This window comes from Xenia sp. Carnegie-2017, unplaced genomic scaffold, assembly GCF_021976095.1.
Source record: "Xenia sp. Carnegie-2017 unplaced genomic scaffold, XeniaSp_v1 HiC_scaffold_14, whole genome shotgun sequence".
In the NCBI taxonomy this organism is placed as follows: Eukaryota; Metazoa; Cnidaria; class Anthozoa; order Malacalcyonacea; family Xeniidae; genus Xenia; species Xenia sp. Carnegie-2017.
In genome coordinates this window covers 5,548,803-5,571,940 of record NW_025813447.1, presented here as the reverse complement: position 1 = coordinate 5,571,940, position 23,138 = coordinate 5,548,803, and the positions used below count along the sequence as shown (strand labels likewise).

The 23,138-nt window shown below is 36.2% G+C and overlaps 1 protein-coding gene across 3 annotated transcripts in view; it reads right to left on the bottom strand.

Moving 5' to 3' along the window:
• LOC124435410 (dynein axonemal intermediate chain 7-like) overlaps positions 1–23,138 on the bottom strand; it is an 87,819-nt gene that overhangs the window by 10,638 nt on the left and 54,043 nt on the right. For all 3 annotated transcript variants that reach the window (XM_046985347.1, XM_046985346.1, XM_046985348.1), the window contains 6 exons: positions 21,530–21,736; positions 10,810–10,966; positions 4,270–4,376; positions 4,021–4,076; positions 835–945; positions 60–152 (listed from right to left, as the gene is read on the bottom strand). In XM_046985347.1, the coding sequence (XP_046841303.1) occupies positions 60–152; positions 835–945; positions 4,021–4,076; positions 4,270–4,376; positions 10,810–10,966; positions 21,530–21,736 (731 nt within the window). The remainder of the gene's footprint in view (positions 1–59; positions 153–834; positions 946–4,020; positions 4,077–4,269; positions 4,377–10,809; positions 10,967–21,529; positions 21,737–23,138) is intronic.

The window sequence follows — 23,138 nt, the reverse complement described above, 5'->3', positions numbered from 1 at the left end:
CTCCTTTCATTTTTATTGATGATTTATTTCTCAAGCACTATGACAAGAAAATAACTCACCTTTATCAGCTCTTTAGGAGTCAACCAAATTCCTTGAAGATGTCGTAAGCGCTGGATGTTATCTTTAGCTTGTGCTACACAGCAAACTCCTTCCTACAAAGCCGTGAGGTATTTTTATTAACAACAAACATAAACAATACATTAATAGAAGAAAGGCACCGATAGTGTACACATTGAATTGGCATTTATCACCAATGTATTAACTCCTTTCACGGGAAAACATTAGCCCAACAATTTGACCTGCTCTCCACTGTGTGACTTCAAAGCTCAGTTGGTTAGAGCACTGCACCGGCACCGCAGAGGTCATGGGTTCGAATCCCGTTGAGTTACCTGAATTTTTCAGGTTCATGAGACAATTGCTTAAATTGTCCAGCAGAGTGTGAAGATCATATCTACATTTAATTTCAAACACCGCACTGCATATAACAATCTTTCATATGACATTCCTTTCACGGGAAAACATTAGCCAAACAAATTGACCTGCTCTCCACTGTGTGACTTCATAGCTCAGTTGGTCAGAGAACTGCACCGGCACCGCAGAAGTCATGGGTTCGTATCACGTTGAGTCACCTGAATTTTTCAGGTTGATGAGACAATTGCTTAAATTGCGAAGATCATATCTACATTGCTTAAAGCAACTTTGATCATAAATTTTGGACGGCAGTATACACCAAAATTTTTAAAATTTTGTGTCAAAAATCTATTAGACTAAAAAGGTCTCTTCCTTTTACGAGATCAGACTATTGCTATAAGAAATATAAATTGGTATACAAACCTTTACTTCAATTTCAAGATCAATAGCAGCTGCAACAATCGTGAAGATACAGCTGTTAAGACCATGTGGGCGGATTTCCCACGATTGAAATGGCATGTTCACGTATACATCCTAAAAAAAGCCAGGTGTGAAATCTCAGTTGAATTTTTTTTAGAAATGTTGCGGCAAGTTTTGTCTTCAACGCAAACTGCGAAAAAGATTGCAAGTTAGAATGGAAAGTACAAACAGGGGTGACCATCCGAAAAAGTGGGAGGTATTCCACTTACTAAAAAAACCTTTGCAGTGTATGTAATTGATTAAAAAGCTATTAATTCGGGCCTAAATTAACACATAAAAGAAAGAAATATTTAACTGTTCTTTCTATCACTTGTAAAATGAACTCTTCTCTAAAAAAATTACTTATTGCTGTGAAATTGACATTGTCAAATTGTAACAAGTGCACTTGCTATCTCCCCCACCCCACTCTGAAATACACCCAGTAAATTTAAGACTTTACTAGTAACAGTTGAAACAAAAGCATTTTCTTTACTTTCAGTGTGTTCATTATTTTGTTACTAGAGGTTTTACCTACGGTAATTTGGTTAAAACTCGATTGACACAGAGAGATGCTTGATAACCAAGTGAAAGCACAATTTACATCTTCTTAGTCAAAAACAAATCAAGTTTCAAAAAAAAAATAACACGCTCTTTCATCTATTTGATTCTCTCTCTTTCTCTGAGACTTCGAAGTCTACTATTCTAATAATACGTAATGTATTTCCAAGCCTTATCTTTTTTTTTTAATGATAAAAATGGTACAACTTTTATAACTACAGCATACAAATATAAAAATGTTAACTAAAATCAATGTTTAAAATATCCATGATAGTTTTCAAATTACTAGCTTGAAAAAGAAAAAGAAAGAAAAAAAAAGAAAAGAAAAGGGAAAGTCAGGTGTAAAGACAACTTTCCCAATAACCTAGGTCAAGCCTTATCTACCTATACAATTTTTTTATTATAATGAAGTTTATCTCATGGGGTGGCGGAAAAGAGAACGAAACATCATAGACTAATGTGGTAGGCAAATCTCGTCCAGCCAAACGTGGTTAATCATACCAACAGTTGCAGTAGTTTTAGGTCACATAGCAGCTAATTCGATAGCTAATGTCTAAAAAGTGCCACATCTGAAAATTAATGTTGACCTACAGTGCTGGCAGGTAGACAAACTGCGTTGTGGTGGATGTACGAATAGATATTGCAAATAATTTGCTTCAAACTTAGTGACTGAGATCAAAGAATATGAAGACATCAAATAGCATCTTGTTTTTACTTCAGAGAATCCCTGAAACAGACTTGAACATAAGTGGAGGAAACGCTAGAGATGGTGGTGTAGACCTTACATAGCAGAAGACACAGATCAGAGGCTACCAAAAATATTTCTTCTATCTGGCGCTCGCATTAAGCCGATTTTCCACTTGCGAATTTATTCGCGCGAAGCGATAATTTTGGAATTTAAGCATACGCAAATGTTAAACGATGTCACATATATATGGCGATAAAATTCGCAAACCGTTCGCCGCGACGAAATTTTGAGTTCGAATGATTTCGACTTTTTCGCTGCAAAAAATTTCGCTAGCCAATCAGATTTCAGTGTTTATGATTTGTTGCACGTTTCACGTTTATCAATCGTTTGTTAAAGAAATTCCTATCATTTATCGATTATACACATTGAGTTCTACAATAGCTGGAGCGGCTAATCATCTGAAAAATTATGAAGTGAGCATAAAAATTTCTTGGCTGTTTTGCCAAATGTAACGGTTCAATAGCAAGCCTAGGAACACATTTTTAACTTACAGAAAATATTCTTCCTACATGAACAGCTCTTAAGAATATTTAGCAAGCAATCTTGTTTAAGCCGCGCATCAACACATCTCTACATGAAGTAATCAATTAAAAAAAAGGGGACAACGAGCAACATTTCATGGATGTGAAGTAGCTCAGATTTGACACTAACCCAGTCAAATTGTTAAAATTAAAAGCTTCAAATATCAGACAGATTTAGAACCACTGGTTATAATACGCAACTTCCCAATTTTAAACGAATGTATTGAGTAAGGTTATCACAAACGATTGAATGATAATTATCCAAAAGCTCCAAACATTTGTTTAAATAAGCTATATAATAGCATGGTGCCAGATGGCCACAGATTATTTGCCCCTTAATAAACATTTAAAAGAATGTAGGATTTTGCTGCTACATTACCGCTCAGATTTCCCAATCAATACAATTTTAGAAGCTTCAATCAGCTTTCCATACGCAATATTAAATAAATCGTATCACATACTCGCATAAATTGACTTTAATATTTTACAGCCGTGAATACAGTTCAGTTGTCCTTTTTACGATTTTGAATGTAAATTACTGCTGACAAATCTCTACATAACAATGAATTGCTTTTTAACGTCAATGACTAATCAGCGTCATCGTCTTTTTACTATCGTCTTTGCCCTTCGCACAATTCCTACATAGAGTTCTCACTCTCTTGAAAAAATTGCAGTCTGGACGGTAGCATACATGTCATTATTTGAATTTAAAAAAGATTTTCCAAAATTCATTGGTCGCACTGATTGTAGTTTTCAAAAGACTTTTGTAAATCACTATGAACGAACAAACATTCATTTAAGACAGTGAGCTTGACTATTGTAGCTCAGTTGGTTGTTAGTCGAAACCCGTCAAACCAATCACAACAAGACAAAAATTTAAACAAAACAATAACCCGACAGAAATCGGACTTTATTATCAGTCCGATCGCCCCACTCTCTACCAGATCAGTGAAAACCATCTACTGATCTTGCTATTGACAAATGAACTGACTCATATGAGCTTTCATGGACTCCCTTATCAGCCAAAGAAGTCAAGTCATTGCGTTTGTCAGCCATTCAGTTAAAATCATTACAGATGAGATAAAAATCTACCGATCTGTTTACAAAAAAATATTAACAATAATATTCCGTTGAAAACAGAATTGTGACAATGGATTTCGAGTGATAGTATAATCAAGAATTTCATGACCACAAAAAAATTACGATCAATAAATCTGATAAGTAATTTTAGGACTATAAACGTCAGTCACGTGGATCCGCCCTTCGATAAACGAACTGCGTCCAGTAAATTGGATTTATAAAGTGTATGCTGGAAGAATGTACCTGAAATATTGCAATTGGCGCAAATCGATCCACTCTAAAGGACAACATATTTGTTTCTGGAAAAAATATGCAAAATCAATAAACTAGAAGGATTTTTATATTACATAAAATTAACAAAATACTTCAACATAGACAAAAGTGAAATATTTGCAATTTAATACGACAATTGCTAACATTGCTAAGAGTAGTGCGACATTCTCGATATATCAAAATAGCTCTTGACAAAATAACCTGTCTGATGCAACTTACGTTCATCATAATGTATATCACTAAGACCATCCAATCTCCAGTGATTCTTAGACGCCTCCCATCTTGCTACTTGCGGTTGCTCAAAGTACGATACATCTGCTGGTAATCTTAAAAAAATTTAAAGTGTACAGAAATGGACTAAAAAACAAATGTATTTCCTACACAATTTAAGGATTCAAAACTGCATGAGATACATGTGGCGCCGTGTACTATAATTTGAAAACCGAACATTTGCACATACAATAGCCAAATTTCTCAAAAGTTAAACAGCCGGAACAACATGTGCCGCACCCTGTTAAGTGAACAACCAATTACGATAAGTTGGAAAGACAAAATTCTGATAACATAGCAGTCGCAGGTTGGGGAAGATTGTGGTGAAATCCTAGTTGAATTTGGTTGTTTTAAGTCCTTAGCGTCTCAACTAAACTCCTTTTATCTCTCTTCTGCGGTTTATCCGAAGCCAAACGATGCAACTGCTGGACTTGACCATCGATCTCGAAATAAGACTGGATCAAGCATCTAGCACGAAAGTTGAAGACAAAAAATAAAGAGCGCCGCCATTACTAAGGGACCAACTTTCGAAAATAAGGAACAAGTATATTGTGGATTTATACGAGAATAATGAAGAATTTTCAACATGCAACTACATGAAAACTAAGAGATAAATCAGTTTATAGAAGAGCTAAAAATACGATGAAAAATGATGAAATATGATCAAAATGCAGCGATTTTTGTCATCGGTAACTCTATTGTAGTATTGAAAAACTACGGAAAACAGCCCACAGCTGCATGAAAATACCCAGAGTTGTTGGAATCGTAGTTGAGAAGTACAAACTGATTACATAATCATAATTACGATCACAAACTGACGTAACAGGTCGTAATCAGCGGATTGCTTTCCTATGCCATGATCGTGAGTGATAAGAAAAAATAAAACTGGACTAGTGCATTTATTCGTTTCTTTTGTTGATATATATTTATATTATAGTATATCCAAGGATAAGCACTGTTATTGTTAATCATAAGAGAACAGTGGTTAAATGTCACAAGATTAAAACGTATGTCGAACGATCATATCATCATAGTTATTATTGTATTTTTTTACCACCAAGTTATATTGTCACTTATTTACAATGAACTTTCTTTCTTCGATAAACGCAACCAATCCATTAAAAGTTAACAGGTTATGGGGCCCAGAATATTGAAGATGAACAGTCAAACAATTAAATGGCTTAGTTTCAGTGGAAATGCTGAAGAATATCCAGCATGGAGCACAAAATTTACAGCGTTTATGCAAACGAAAGGGTTTTTCAAATCGCTACTAGGCAAGGAATTTATACCACAAGAAATCACTCCTTTAAGTGCCGAAGCAACAGCTGAGCAAATTAACGAATGGCACGCGAAAGAAGAAGAACGAAAGAAAGAAATTGAAGCAATTAACGAGTGAAATAACAGCGTTTGGTGTCATATCACGTTGGCGCTAGACAAAACAAGTTGATGCATATTCGACATGATTGTTTATCACCTAACGGAACTAGAGATGGCGTGAAAGCATGGCGTTTATTACAGCAACGGCACTCAATTGTTGAAAAGCCAACCGCGGTAAGTCTAGTAAGACAATTGTTTGAGCAAAACAGCAAATTGTTGTCATAAATGTGCGCCAGTATTTCGCCAGCGCTAAAGTTCATGCGCAGCTACAAGGTATAATAAAATTGGCAATTTTACAAGGGCGCGCAGCGCCCGCCGTTAAGTTGAGATTATATGAAAACACAGAAGTTTCGATATAACAATGCTTTATTTCTCATTACTCGCAAAACACAGCTGATGAAGACTAAGTTCTAAAATAAAACGTCATAGTCTAATCACCTAGCGACTTTAAATCAGTTCGTAATCAGCGACCAAATTACTATAAAGTTAATGAGAATAAACATGATAAAAGTAATATATAGCTAAACTAAAAAAAGACTACAATAGATGGGCCAAAATAATGATCTGTAAAAAAGGAGCATCAAACAAATGTTCTTCCAGACCACCATATGTTCACGACAGAGACTGCTGTGAGTAGAACCACAACTGAAAAATAACTATTGCTGAAGTTGTCTAAACATCAGCCAAAATAAACATCAATTGTCCTTCTCTGGAATCTACTCATCTGAACGATTTAAATCTACAAACATATAACGATACTCGCAGGTTCAACCATTTACTTAAAAAGAAAACATAACGTAACGTAATGGGAGGGTGGGAGGGATTGTTATATCTCACTTCTGTGTTTTCATATTATCTCAACTTTACTGCGAGGGCTGCGCGCCCTTGCAAAATTTCCAATTATATATCAAACACAGAAGTTTCGATTTAACAATGCTTGTTCAAAGCAATCTGCTCAAACTAGATGCGATGATTACAATGCTCGGGACAACACTGCTCTAGCCTTTGAACGGTCAAAGTTTGGTCGATAGTAGAAACGAGTGAATGTAGAGGTACCCGACCAGTTCACCATTTTCCTGATCTCTTCCAGTGACACACCAACTACTCTAACCTTGGAGGTGGACGCCGACCTCTTTGAATGACCTTTAAATATAGCCATCTATGCCAGCGCATTTCAAAACCGATTTAATCCATCTGGCAATCAGCTAGGGCTGATTATCCAGTAGGCTAAGTAGTCTTAAGCCCACAGGACTGGGCTTTCAAGAGGCCCGTTGCATCGAGTGAAAATTGGGATTTGGACGTTTTTGCTATTTCTTGCTAGCTAAATGTGTTTAACTTAGATCATTTATGCTGTTAAAAATCTAACAATCAATTGAATGCAGAGAAAAATGGCTTTCGTACTATCAATACGGTTCAAATGCACGAGGAAATGCAAAAGCAAAGAAAAACTAACGTTAGTGGGAGAAATAGAGCCCGCAACTTTGCCTTAGCCTACACGCCCCGTAATTAGTAATCCGTTACTGCTGGCAATCGAACATGACCGGACAGGACGGTGAGGTATGTGATGGCTAATCAAAAGTTTATTAGGAATGTCATCGTTGTGGCCTGTTCTAAAAGAGCTTTCTCGCACAATACAGTACAGGTAACATTGAAGCACCTAAAGTTTCTGACACTCTGCAAGTTCCACCTGGAAGTTAAAATTCTGATCCTTAGGCAGGGAGCCCTGAAAAACGAAGGCGAAGATGTTTCATCTCCGAAGAACGCTTTGGTACTGTGGTAGCCAGTAAAACAGATAACTCATAAGTCAGTAATCAAAGACACAGACAAGAGCAACCAGCGCAGTATCATAGTTCCGAGATTGCCATTAGCAACGCAGAGTTGGGTGCAAATTTAAGACGCCTTTAATTAACAAACGACTAACGAAGGGATGTTTACCAACTAGAAAAACCATAAAGTGGTGATGTGGAGGCATGCCATAGACAACAAAGAACAATAAGTATTAAATGATCTACACATACAACTTTCATCAAACGAGCCTGCAAGGAAGCTGATTAGATATGCGCCCAAGTGGGGCGAAATGAATCAACCTTCCTTGTGAAACACCAACCATGCCAATTTTCCGGACGGAAGTGTTCACTGCAGCTGTATTGGATGCCAAAACTACCAAGGTGAGTTTAGATTACTTGTGACTGCAAGGATCGTTAAATATGTGCAATAGACTAGTCCCGTGACCCCCAATAGGAGGTTGTTGCTCCTGGTAAAAGAGCTGGATACGAAAATCAACTATTTTCCAAATCGAATCCCGTATTTTCGCTTAATTTTGCATACCTAGGCAAAAAGGAGAAAAGGCATAGTTTTTCCCAATAGATCAGTTCTACCACGCAGCAGCCACCGCTAGAGGTAAAGGATCTAGTGTCCAAATGCAAAAAAGACGCAACTGAGAATGAGCATTGGATTTAAAGCCCAATGTCATATGGCTAATCCTAGTTCAGGAAAACAAGCGGTCTATACAAGCCCTCACTGAAGTTTTGTCCATGATGTCGATGTGATCAATCCAATGGATCAATCATACAGAGGAACTGCAAGTACGACCTGAATGGACGCGGTCAACTTCCAAATCAGCTGAGATAATTTCCTTACTGACACTTACTGTTTTGGGCTGACATACAGAAGCATTTGGTTTTTGGACATACAGAAGCATTTGGTTTTTGGTTTTTGACATACAGAAGCATTTGGACTCCACCTGGAGTCATGGTCAGATTGTCCCATAAATCCGACGAATTCCAGTTGCTGAGCTGGACTGAGGCATGACTTCTCGAGATAAATGACAAAGCTGGAACTTTCCTACAGATACATGCAGTTAATTCCATGTCATTCAGCAGACCTTAGCTGAATGATTCATACAAATTAATTAGTAAATAATCAACTAAATTCCGCGGTTTGACGAAGAGGAGCCACAACAGTTTTTATTGACATTGGTACTCCGGAAGGGAGGCAAGCAAATTCTAAAAGCTTGTCCTTCCAGTGAAAGCGAAAGAACTTCTGGTGATTCCTTGAACTAAAGAAACGTAATCGGGGCTGGAGTAAATCAAAAGTATATCCCTTCTAATTTGAAATGCTGGTACTGAATGGGGTCAATAACCAGTTGCAATTTCCCGTGGCGTTTTGGGAGCAAAAAAAATTGCTCACAAACTTGTCTAAAACCGGACTGACCACGTTTAGGTTCACCGTTTTAATCAGCGATGAAGTAGAGTTTTTGCGTTTTATTTGTGTTTGTTTTGTTCATGTTTTATTTTGAGCGTGAAAGTTCAACGTTATGGAAGGCTTGTTTGAGCTGAAAGATGAATGAAATTTAGCTTTTAACCCTCGATAATTTCCAGGTTAATAGAATCTGCCGTAATTAGGCATGCAGGGTTTGTTACAAGCATGAAATCGACTTTGAAATGACTCAAAATTGAAAACTACAGTAATGGGCATGATATACTTTGTTTAAAACCATTTGCTTCATTGTTAGCGTTTTTGATAAAACATCTCATACCTAATAATTTCGTTTGACTTGAAATGGAGAAGACCGATAACTAACTCGTGCTACATTGAAAGAAACTGCCCCGAAACTGATTTCGTAATGAGATTGACAGATACCAGGCCAATGCCTTTGTTCCCATGACCGGGAAAAGCAGCCTGAACCATTTGCCGGTTGTTTACGCAAAGGCAGTAATTATTTGTTTAAAAAGTTGCCATAGCAACTGGCGCCAACAACACTGTCAATTTCTTTGAAAAATTTTTTTGTCATATGAAAGAATTGTTATATGCGATGCCGCACTGCACCGCAATGCAATTGCAATCACCGCACTGCAATTTTTATTTTGGCCCAAACACCGCACTGCAATTTTTATTTTGCTTCAAAAACAGACTTGTTGAAATTTATTTATTTATATATATATATATATATATTTGCTTTAATTCGGAATACCAGGAACAAACAACTTCGTTTAGACGAGGACGAAGCATTCCGCAAAACATTCGATAAAACCTTTACGGCAATCTACTATAGGCACAATTTGCGATGCATTGCCGACTAAAACAGCAGCTGGATGCAAGCCAGTTACTAAGCTATTAAAGCCAAATGCCATAGTTTGAGTTAAAAAGCAAGAAAGTCAAACTCACGGCCAGGAACTTTAAGCTGGCGACGGTTAAGAGCTGCTTTAAGCTTGCGGCATTGCACCTCAAGAATTTTTTGTAAAACGAGTCATTTTTTTGCACTCATACTCGCATGAAGCGCTACAGCTACCTCTTTAGTCACAGCTTTTCTTTCGGTTTTAAAGAAACTCTGAAAAGCAGTCCTACCCGCTAAATTGACCATGCCCACGGACACCTTATCTGCATTTTTAGATGGCTCAGGGCATTCGACTGAGCGACGAGCCAAGGAGGTCTCACTAGCTTGCCCGACCGAAAAACTTCGAGTCGTCACTCGAAATAGAGATCAATATAATACGAGAACTCGAGGAAAATCTGAAAGGTTTCGAGCAGCAGAGCTCTCGCCTTTTAGCTTGCTTATTACATAGTTCAACAAATGTTCTCTATTTTGTTTGCTGAACTGCCGAGCAGTTGTCAGGTAGTTATTTCCTCAGTCGCTTTTTCATCGGAGTATTTCCTTGTAAACAAACTATTTGCGGCGCAAGATTAAGGGCTAGCGTTTCCCCCTTTTTAGGATGACCTAGTTCCGAAGTCATTAAATCAATAGAAAAAACTTAGCAAAAGCCGGCAATCAGAAAAATAACATAACCGTGTAAGGCGAGTTGATAAAGGACTGATGTTAAGTTGCTAGGTGATTAGAGTATGACGTTGTATTTTAGAACTTAGTCTTCATTAGCTGTGATTGCGAGTTATGAGGAATAAAGCATTGTTATATCGAAACTTCTGTGTTTGATATATAACGTCTTTTTAATCAGCAAGAAATCTATTGATGCTTTTTATTAACTTTGTAAACTTTATAAGAGTTACATTTTGTCCACCCGTAGTTTAGGGGTTTTTGTTGGTTAAGCTTAGTAAATATCAAAATAAAGATAACGGTTGCAAGTAACCACCATACACAACTATATTAAATTATACCTCAGTCTCACGCCAATTGTTTCAATTTCTGTAGTATTCTTGTGAGTTTGTGCCTCTGATTCATTAGCATTGAGGAGTTCATTCTCAATTGCTTTAGTAACTTCAGCTTTATTTGACTTGTAACAAAATGGGACGGCAACCAATTCAGAAGGAACAACTAAATTACGAAGTTATAGAGTCTCAAAACAAAAGAAATAGATATATTGTTTATATAGAAATAGATATGTGTTGCAGCTAGTGCACTAAGCATCATCATTTTCTTATTTACGAAACGTTTTGTTTTCACAAATTTGTGACCACAGAAAAATCTAAATAGAAGAACTAATGAAAGAGCTGGGCAGCTAACTGCCTTATTAGAAATATATTCTCGTAAGTGCGTAATGCTGCGCAAGTATCTGGAAACAATTCTGTTTCTATTTTTAAAAATAATATAACGCAATAGTTGATCAACTGAGAACTAATATATTAGGCGACTTTTCGGCTGCTAAACCATGGTATTCAACAACTACAAGTCAATGAGAAAAGCAAACATTTATAAACTAAAATTAAAGTATTGGAACCTCAATTACCGTCGATGAGGTGAATGAGGTAATATTCAGGTTCAGAGTGTTGTTTAGTCATTGTTTAAAATTGAGTGTATCGCAACGGCGAGGTTCATCGGTCGAGAGTAAATAACGAGAGTCAAGAGTAGAAGTCGAGAATTATGAGTAGAAGTCGATGGTCTAACTTACAAAATTGACTGACGAAATTTAAAAGTCGAGAATAGAGATTAAAGGTCGAGGGTAAAAAATCGTAAAATTAGATTTTAACACAAAACAAAATCGTTCAGCAATATCTTTTGCTAGAAAATATATAAACATGTTTCTGAAAGTCTACTTGGCTTAAACTTGGTGGAATACAATAAAATATCAAAAAGTGGTGTGCATATATCTATTGCATGGCACAAGAGGACGTTACATTAAATAAAAAACGAAACCTGTAATCGGTTGAAAATATTTGTCTGAAATGAACAGGCTCACGCAAAATAATATAGTGTGAATTGTGCATATTAAGTTGCTTGACAATGATTTCTTGCTTTGTTTTTATTGTGTCAAAAATTGCGTTGTATACCTAGAAAGTCAAATACGCTCAAAAAAAGAGTATTAATTGAAGCAACATTTCAAATTGACATTGGACACGCAAAAAGGTTGACTTGCAAAACAGAAGCAAAAATGCAATTTAATTCTGGACCTGTAAATTGACATTCATTATGTCAAGCTCTTGATGTCAAAAGCACAAACTGGAAATAGAAGCTCATGTCTTGTTTTCTTTGTTTGATAGGGGCAAAGTTTGGATGCAAACAGCACAATAGCTTAGCGGACTTTTAAGTTACCGTAAATTCTAAGCAATGGGAAGGATACAACAGTATTTCGTAAACAAATGGAATGATTGACTGAGTCAAGTAATTAGTTATTTAGTTTATGAAAAAGTATCACAAAGGCGTTTTGCCTTCAATTTTTTATTTTGCAGTTTAACACTTTATTCGGCATATATTATACTTTGTACCTCAGTACCTTTAAATTTTGACTCTCGACTTTTTACTTCTATTCTCGACTCTTGATATTTACTCTCGATTTTCACCCTTGACTCTTAAACTTAACTTTCCACTTTAGACCCTTGCCAAATAAAAATCAATTTTAGACTGTTACAAAAACAATAAATCAAAATTGCAAGAAAATGCTGTACCAGCTAACAACCACTTGACTTCATCAGCAGTCAATTAAACTCCGATATAAAAATGTGATTTAGTACTACCTTAATTTTGTTATTTACATGAGTTTGGTATACTGTATAGAAGAACATACATTCAAGTGGTTGTAGCAATAAAATATTGTCTGGTTGCTGAAAAACTGCACGAATTGAACTAAAAGCATTAAGTTAATCAAAAAAAAATAATAAATGTAAAATCTTAATTTAAAATCAAGCAATATATCCTGAAAAAAAAATTTTAAAAATACGTGTACGGCTTTTCATTCAATCTAGAATAACCAGTAAAAAATATCTACGATAATAAAAAAACAAAACATATTCTTCTTACTTTTAGATAAAATTGTTTATAAATGCTTAATTGTTAATGACACGTATATTGTTAAAACTTTCCTTAGTTTGGAAATGCAACATTCAAGAAAGCCACCTATTTTATCTTTAAGGTAATAGTGGCTAATACAGTTTAATTTTTATGACCGCAAACTGTCTGTTGCGGACAAATTATTAAATACAGGCAGAGCATTGGTATGACTTTCATTGTAATACGTTATAGGTGTTCTAGTATATCTTAGTTTCTAATTATTGAAATGATTGTAGTTCATCTCAAAAACTGTAAAATGCAGAAGCTGAAAATTGCTGGAGTATTTGCTTAGCTAAAGAGCCACTTGGCTATTCACGAACATTGGAGAAAGACCATTAGCTTTCCCAACGTTTTTTTCAAAACTTAATGCATTAATTCTTCTTTAGAAATTGTACATCGATTTATCACTTCATTTAATCTCCTTGTTGATTCTGCACCCATATTCTATGCGGGTTAGGATAAAATTCGGATACGGATGGCGGATGAGCCTGCAGATACGGATGGCGGATAGGGAGGGGATAAAATGCGGAGAAAGGGATAAAATGCGGAGAAAGGGATAAAATGCGGAGAAAGGGATAAAATGCGGAGAAAGGGATAAAATGCGGAGAAAGGGATAAAATGCGGAGAAAGGGATAAAACGCGGATTAGGGGATAAAACGCGTTCGAGGGGATAAAACGCGGTTAAGGCGATAAAAAGCGGATGAGGAGATAAAACGCCGATGAGGGGATAAAATGTGGAGGAGAAGATAAAAAGTTAATGAGGGGATAAAATGCGGTGTGTTGAGTGTGGTTGGAGTGTCGAACACAGCCTGTCAACCTTGAGTAAAACAAATATTATAAGTTTATGAAATTATTTATTCTACGTTCATCATCATTATAATACAAATAAACTTCATATGCTTGACTGTTTTCTTTCTCGACGATCGTTGAATAATTGGCAAATACAATTAATATATCCATATATTCAACTATATTGTACTGCGTATATATATACACACAGACCTTCGCTGTATTCGGCAGGTGAAGCCAATTGAAAGAAAACAAACAATAGGTGAAATCAGAGCATTTGATGGTCATGAGAAAACAATCGTCCCTTACACAAACTTATTTAATTAGACTCACAATTTTGAAACAAAATTTTCGGTATGTGCTAAAACCTAGACTGGACAATGGACTATAGACTGTGGACAAAAATTTAATTGCGTGTAAAAAAGTTTCACGATAAACCGTGGGAGTAGATCCTTGTTTAAAGCTTGACCTTTTAGTGGCTTCCATTCAGACGAATGAATCAGACGACATTTTTGATCGGACAAATTTTACCACGACAGTCTTTGACGGATGCAAACTTATTAATCCTAAGCATGTCAAGTAAAAGTAATGTTAAGATATGCTCTCACATTTTCCCGTCATAAGTAAATAAATAACTCAAGTGTAAGCAGTTAAATAGTATTTTTGAGAGGTACTTATGTGTAATCATGACAATACTACTACTACTTCTTCCTAGTAGTTTTCCGTCATTGTAAATCAACCATATTTCGTAAAGAAACAAATATAACCTATTAACCTGATGTATAATACTTAGATGTAAATATAGAAGTAGTTAAACCATTGTAAAATAGACGTTGAACATTAAATGTGATCGTATAGTTATCTAGCTGTGATATCTCTATTTGCTGGTGTACGTCAAATTATACTAAGGGATGCAGATGGCTACATAACAAAACCTAACAGGTAACACAAAAGAAAAATGCCTGTGCAATGCCATACAGTTTGCACAGCACTTTGCGATCGAAATTGTAATAACTTTTACTCCAATATGGCTATCTGTAAAACAAGAAATGGGGAAACGGGGAATGGAATGGAGGAATGGGAAAATCTGGAATGAGAAAAGCCGGTATCTGTAAAACCCGAAATAAGAAAAGCCGAGATCTGTAAAACCCGGAATGAGAAAAGCCGAAATCTGTAAAACCAGGAATGAGAAAAGCCGGAATCTATAAAACCCGGAATGAGAGAAACTTTATGTCATTTATGATAACTGAAGTATATATACAACAACGATAACTCCAAATTATGTTAGCCTTTTGATTCTACGTTTTGACATAGAATAAAGCGATACATTATTTGGAGTCACCGTATACAAATTTATTATGGCTAAGACTAACAGACCACTTCAAAAAACAAAAAATAAAACAAATTAGAGTCCCAAGTAATGGCTTCTAATTGAGTTTTTTCATTTTGTTCATTGGATATTGTAATTAGAGAATTGACATTTATTTGTAAACTTACATGTTACCAAGATTACTCGTGGCATTTTCTCTCATTCCGGGTTTTACAGATTCCGGCTTTTCTCATTCCAGGTTTTACTGATTGAACTATCAGGGTTGACTCGTAATAAGCATGGTGGTGTTGACTAGACTGTGGATTATGGACTGTTGACTGTAGACTATTTACTTTTAACTATTGACTATTGACATTAGTTAAAAATGACAAGACTGAAATAACATGAACTATCAGGGTTGTCCACTAGGTAATTCAAGATTAAAAAGTAATCTTGAATGTCCTTTTTCCCTTTAGCTCTGCTAAAAGCAGTGGGCAGGCTCCTAATTTGTTTAGCAACACTCATGCCAAAATGATCGTACTCATCAGGAGGTTTGGCAGCCATCTTCGAAGTGCTATTCTTGAATGTCTCCAAACAACCTATCAATTTTTTTTAGTAAAAAGAAAGGTCTTTTCCTGCCTTTCGTTTTCTTGTAGCAGTGTTTGACCATGTTGGGTCTGCAAGGCTGGGTGAAGGGCTCCCATAGCTTCCATATTCACTGAAAGTTTCAAGTGGAGGGTTTTCAGCAGTTAGTCCATCTGGGTCATCTTCAACATGGTGAGAAGTGGAGGTACCTCGTTGAATTTCAAGGCACCTAATAGAAACATTGCTAACAGTTCGAACCACTAAACAACGTAAAATTAAGATTTAAAGGAGTTGTTTGAAACTATAACCTAAACTACACTGATAAAACTCACTGTTGTCTTCGCGCAAAGTCATCTAACCAAGTCATAATGCTCCAGAACTCCCAATTCGGTGTTGTAGTTACTGGGGCACCAGACTTAATACCTGCATCTTTTTTCTTTTTGAAGCGCCTGTATGTATCTCTCAGGTTTTTCCTTTTTGCTTTCAACTCACTAACTAAAGAACAAAACAGCTCACATTCTTTACGAAGAAAATTGAAAATTCAATATGTAGTCAGTCAATTTACCTGTGTAGTCAATCTTTTCCCACACATTGGATTTCAACTCTTTATTCTTGTAATCTTTTAAAGACATATCACAGAGTACTGGGTAATTCGAAAAATATTAATTAATGATTCTTCGAAAGACGCCATGTTTAAAATTTTCGACAGCGACGCAGCAATTTCATGTGCTCAAGCGAATTCGCTGGCAAGGCTAAAACGACTTAGCGACATGTCTTTGTAACCTAGCTAACAGGTCGCTACAAGGTAGCAAGAAAGCGACAGCGATAATGTGTCTCGGCCATTAATAATAATTGTTTTGGATGAAAATACATTTACAAAACTGATAATTTTCTAGTGTTTTATGCGCGTTTTTATGCTACTTTGAAAAAAACACACATCTCTAGAGAAATCTTTTCTCTGTGCGAGGGGAAAGAGTCAAAGCGTGTGTACAAACCAAAGAAAGTTGTTTTCCAATGAATGCTTGTTAAGAATTGGGCATTGCGTTAGTACCCTTTCTGGCAGCTAACATCAGCCCTCTTAGCTGCCACAAAGGGTGTGGAGTTTAGATTTAGTGACACCATGTATGAACAAACAGTGGGGTGGCTATGGGTTAACAACTTGGACCGGTTCTTATATTTTCTAAGGCTATTATGAATGTACAATGCTTGCCTCTTTAAAAACTCCAGATGTGCTTTGGTATAAACGTTACGTGGATGATACTTTTTCTTTCTTTCGTAACAATAAATATCGCAAATTATTTCTACAAAAACGTGGCTCTTTTCACCCTGCATTAAATTACACCTCTGAACGAAAGTTAAACAAGCAATTAGCTTTTTCAGATGTTCTTTTTTAGAATTTTTGGGTCAGTGTTCTGATTTTACTCGATTCTTTTAAGAACTATTATGTTACTATTTTGACCATTCATCATGGTATTTGCTCTTTTTAAATTGATTTCTCTGTTTATCACCACGACAAAATCTTCATTTTACTGTTTCATGTTTTAATCTGACAGAAATGACTGAAGTCAAATGTTATGCTTGGCAAGAATATTTGTTATTTGGATGAAATCCAATCCTGTTTTCTATCATGCCCTCTGAAAGCTAGTTGTTGTCTTGCTAGATGTGCTTGCAACACCTAAAAGGATTTAACGGCTTCTTGGTTAGCAAATTGCTTTCTTCTTCTTGTATTCAGACAACTCGTAACTTTTTTTCCAACATCACATCAACGCATTTCAACTTGCAGGCTAAATAATCCAGATCATTTAAAGCAATTTTGTGGGATTCAAAAGTAATATGGTTCCATTTTTCCTTTCTTATATCTTCACTCACACATCTTATCCTATCCCATGAACGAAACCTAGTTACCCAGGCATCCGACGCTTTCTTTTTTCCAGGTCTACTCAAGAAATGGCACAAACTAAACAGGATGCATACCTTTCTTTATAATGTACTCTAAGCGACGATATTCTTTGTTCCAAAGTGATGGAAACATACTTTAATTGCTTTGTGAAATGTTACTGTGTTACTGTTTTAGGGACATAATTTAGTATTGGTTGGTATAAACCGTTCACAAGTATTGCTTTCTTTTGAAGATGAGTTAACAGCTTCGCACAGTTGGCAAGATCAAGCAGCTGCACAAGTTTATTTTCTTCTTCCACAGTGCCAATTAGAGATTTTTAACGCAAATAGCTTCGAGAGCGTCTTCACAATTACTTTTTAAACGTCTGGCCATGTTGTTGATCTTCTTTACGTATTACAGTTTCAACTCTTCCTGATAGGTTTGAACACTATTAATAACTCCACAAAACAGTTAAAACCACGTGTAACCTCACATCCCGTGTCCAAAATGCAGGAGTCATCATTTGCACTATGGTGATAGCCTTAGCCGCGAGGGCACATGGTTACATACGTTACATAAGCTTGAATATATATAATCCAGGCATATTTTCTGCTAATAAGAGTTTCTGCGGGTTTTTATAAATGATTTATTGAGTTTTCGACTCAGTGCTTCGAGCCTTCTTCAGAATATGGGAAGTTATTAGCTATTTATAATTGCTTTGGCTTTGTGAACGTTTAGAGTATCTAATTGGATTAATGGATTGATTAAGATGATTGGGTGATGTGGAATGCAATGGTATAGGTCCGTGTGTATTGTGAATAGGTTGGTGTTAGTATTATTGGAGTGTGCTTTTATAGTCTTGGTCTCGTTAATAGTTTTTTTATCCTTTTTCTTTAGTTGTGAAATAATGATCAATAGGTTAATACATGTCTGTTCATTAGGTTGATGCATTTACTGCATGAACAGCGGGTGAATTTTTGTTTGTGCGCATCCGAGTCCTGTAGTTTTTGTCAATTCGAATGTGGGGTTATTTACGTAAGTATGTTCTGCTGGTAGTGAGTTTGGGTATCGTCGTTCAATTTCGTTTGTATGTTCTGTAAGTCTTGTTTCGATTTTTTGATGTTGGTACAGTGTATTGTTTTGAGAAATCCTAACATGGTATTAGAGTGATATAGCAAACACGACGTTTTGTCTAAGATGTCGTGAAATTTTTGCGAGAGATCTGGGTCTAGGACGCCACCACGTTGTAAAGTATTTGTGATTTTGCAGACCTATTGTAGGAATAGTATGAAACAAGTTTCATATTCATTTCGACATTTTTCTGCTGGATCGTTTTTCTATCATTTTAAACAAATTTTTTAGTAGAAAAATTTCCAGCAGCAAATTTGTTTCAAAAATAAATATATATATATATACATGCAAAATTTAAAAATTAAACGGAGCTTACCTCTTAGCCTCCTTAGTTCCCGACCAATGGTTTCGTAGAATCCACATCAAACTTCAACTTAAGATAAGTTTCGTTCAGAATTGTTCACTGGTATCTGAACAATTCTGCCAAAAAATTCACTCCACTCTCTACAGCTACTGAAATTCGATGAAATTGCTTTTTACCACAGTATAGGAGCCATCGTTTGATATACGAGTCGTATTGCTTTTGTGTACTTTCTCTCCAAGACTGCAGGACCAATTTGGCTGCCAGGCCTGAAAGTTCACGGTCATGGGGAATTCCCCTAGAGAATTAACATAGAAGTAGAACCAGCTTTGGATATAGTAGATGAACACAGCTTGGTTGGCTAGGTTGAGTCAACAAACGCTTTGCCACTGGCTGCTGAATTGGCTCTTGGAGTAACATTCTCATCACTTTGGGCTCCCAAGACTGAGTCCGCCATTTTGGAATCACTAGTAGTCCTGCCGTCTTGTCTGTTTGGATTTTTTGCAAAACATTTGGAAGGATACTAATTACTAACAGGTGGAAATGCATAAAATGAATACTATGACCACGATATACTGAATACATTAATGTCACAAGTTTCCGAATCTGGATTAAAAGCCACAAAAAGCTTGAATTTATAGTTGAGCCTTGAGGTAAATTGCTCAATATCAGGTGTAAACTGAGCACAATGTATTGCCTGTGACAGGATAGCAGAGTTGAGGGCCCACCCACTGGAGCCTGGAGCCTTACGCGACTCTTTATCAGCCAGGGTATTTGCTAACCCGGGAATATGCGAAACGGAAAGCCATACCTTATTATTTACACACCAATCCATACTGATCTACAAGCGATATTGCATTCTCTAGAGTGGCTTGTACCCATATGATTCAAGGAAGCTACAGCTCTCGTATTCTCAATAAGCACATGAACAAAATTACTATTCACCTCAATGCAAATTGCTTTTAGTGTCATAAGCACTGCTATTATTTCAGGATAGTTTATGTGGAAGAAAGTTTCTGTAGGAGTCCACTGCCCCCTGTGCTTGTGTCTTCCAACAACCCACCCCAACCAGTGGTTGAGGTATCGGTTTATATAACCGTATTATACTTGCTGTGGGATACTACATTATATGTACTGGAGATAGAAGCCACTCACCATTGTAGATCATCAATACTAGATTGGGATAAGGTCATAAAATACGAGTCATCTATGTACCCTGATGACTCATGACCTTGTTGTCTCAAAGAAGCGTAGACCGGTTTAAGCAATTTAGTAAACATACGAAAGCAACATACAAGCCCATTTGGAAAGTAAACAAAAGTGTATCAACGTCCTTGCCAACGAAACTTGAGGTACTTTTGGTGATCTGGGGAGATAAGTACCGAGCAATAGGCATCTTTTAAAACAACTGAAGCCATATAACAATGCGGTTTCATCATGCTAATGGCAGGTTGCAAAGTATGCATTTTGAAATGGTGGTAAGTGACATGCTCATTACACAACTTTAGGTTTAGAATCATACGATACGATCCATCTTTCTTAGAAGTAAGGAAGATGAGTGAAATAAACTCCCCAGACTCAGAAATAGAAGGGACAATAACACGTTTAGCAAGTAGATTGTTGATTTCAGAATTGATGAGAATTTTATCATTGCAACTAAATAGATTCTCTCCAGGCAATTTTGTTTGCACAGGGGGTCAAGAGAATTCTATATGTGCTCCTGACACCAAGTGACTGGTCCCTGTGTTGAGCATAGAAATGAGAATTCCTTGTTTAAAAAGGTTTTATAGCTTGTCTCCAATGCATAGACAATTGATGGGTAGCATGACCAAGCAATGCCAGAGCATCAGTATTTATAACTAGCAGATTACCTGTATTCAAATCACTTGTACCTGAATTAGGTTTGAGCAATAACTCAGCTGAATTTGCGAGGGCTGTGCTTGCTTTAACAAGAGCCTTTTGTATGCTAACTATCTGAAGGTCTTGCCTAGAGGCCGTTCGATATTTTAGGATTGACCTTTGGCACTGCGAGCTTAGCACAATTTTCTTGGCGCGGATAGATCCAAAGCTTTTCTTTTAGTTTTTTTACGATTTCAGTTAGCATATCATTAATGGCGGTTGAGGTATCCTCTGGGTTACTGAAATCAGCAACGATTTCACTGGGCAAGTCTGAGTGTGGATTCCCAGTTGTCTTTTTAGACTTCGCTGCTGGCGCCATAACTTCACGAAGGACTGCCAATTCACTTAAAAATATCACTTTCTTCGCTACAAAATCCATTGCGACAAGCTGTCGAAACTTATGGGAAAAACAATGCGATTATAAAGTTTTTACGAAAAAAGTAAAAACTGCTTTGCAAAACCCCACATTTTGTGTGCAATTTGTAGTTGTTGTCATACATTAAAATTTTGTAGCAAGAAGCGGGTGCGCATATTACTACAGCTATTCTTATTGTACTATTTTCTAACATCTGACGTGTTTTTTAAGTCTTTAACTCTAAAATATGAATAATTTTTTCGTAAAATTTTACCACACGGACGGATCTGCTTTAAGAAGAGCACCATTCAATTTCATCTAAAAATCGTACAAATTGTAACTGCAAAATATTCATTGACACTTACTTCGTTGTATATGCCAGTTTTTGACAAGTCTGGGTTGTGGCGGTAGCTCATACAAATCCAAATAAATGACTTTATCTGACGTACTAAACGCTCTCAAGTCCACAACATCGTCGTCATCATCTTCATCAAACTCGACGTCACACTTAATTTCTTTAACCGAATCATCTTTTCTATTTGGATCAGTAACGCTGACACCGTTTCGCTCCTCTAAAATAAGCAACACACCTTAAATTAAACACAAAAGCTGAAGAAAAGACAACGCATGGAACCCTGAAGTAGGATTACATGTTTGCTGATGTAAATCGATGAAGTTAGTGGAGTCCACGTCAGTCAATATAAGCTAAACAAGATTCCACTATATCTACATAAATAAACATTGAAGATGAAATTATTAGCCAGTCTGTAGGTTCTGAAAAAACATGCTCGATGGACATTTATAATAGAAGCACGAAACAGAGCTTATAATACCGACCTGTGATCCTTTGTACGAATATGATATGTAATTTTTAAATATAATTTTAAAACATGTTAAGGAAGCTTTGATTGTGGCATTTCGTTTCTTCAACTTGATAACGCGACTGAGTTAAAAAACGTTTTATAGCCTGGAAAAACATTTTCGGGCTGTGTAAATGCAATTATAGCTATTCAAAGTATGAAAGTATTTATATCTGCGAAATAAGAAATACAGATTTTTCACTTTGTTTGGAAGATTGATCACGTGGCTAGTACATAAAATTGCTCGATACTTCCTTTATTTTGCCAATTTTCACGTTCTGAAAGGAATTCTTAAATTAAAATAATGCTCTATTACTCAAAAAAAGTTCAAATTTACAAGAATAAATGTGTACGTATTTAGACTTTTTTTGTAATGGAGCTAAATTGCAAATGCAAAATAAAATGAATTTGCAACAGAGGCATCTGTCTGTCGTCGTAAAGGAGTTATTTGCATAAGCGAATAATAATTTTATTGTATCCGCGAGTTATTTTGTAGTTTTAAATGTAAATAGGAAATATGTTAATCATGGAGGAACAGAAAGAGGGTAGAACAACTCTGTTAACATATAGAAAAGTACTGGGGAAGTTCGTTACTATTCAGCTTATTTACTCAAAACAGTCGGCGTGCTAAGTTCATTTAGTTCAAGGTTAATTGCATTGTATTCTGTTCACATGCACATAATGTGATTCACGTGCACAGGGGATAGCATAATAGTTACTGCACAAACAAATCATTTAGCAGGTGGCCATCGCAAGACGAAGTTTCAGAACAAATTCAGATATTATATTATAAGATATTACGTACATTTTATTATTCTGCAATCATAATTCTTAATAAAGTAAATGGTTTGAACCCGAGAGTATCGTTACATGTTTGTAAATGATGATCGTCCAGGTTAATAAAGTCCTGAGAAGGACTGTTTTTGTTGTTGTTGACTGACGTTTCGACAACCTTAGCGGTAGTCGTTTTCAGAGTCAAATGACTCACCATTTTCAGAGAACAATGGAATTCTCGCCATGTTGGGTGAAATTTGCACTGTAAATAAGGAAAATCTTTTGTTAAAATCATCCAACATAGCGACTATGACGTAACTTGCAACCCAAGAATACAGAA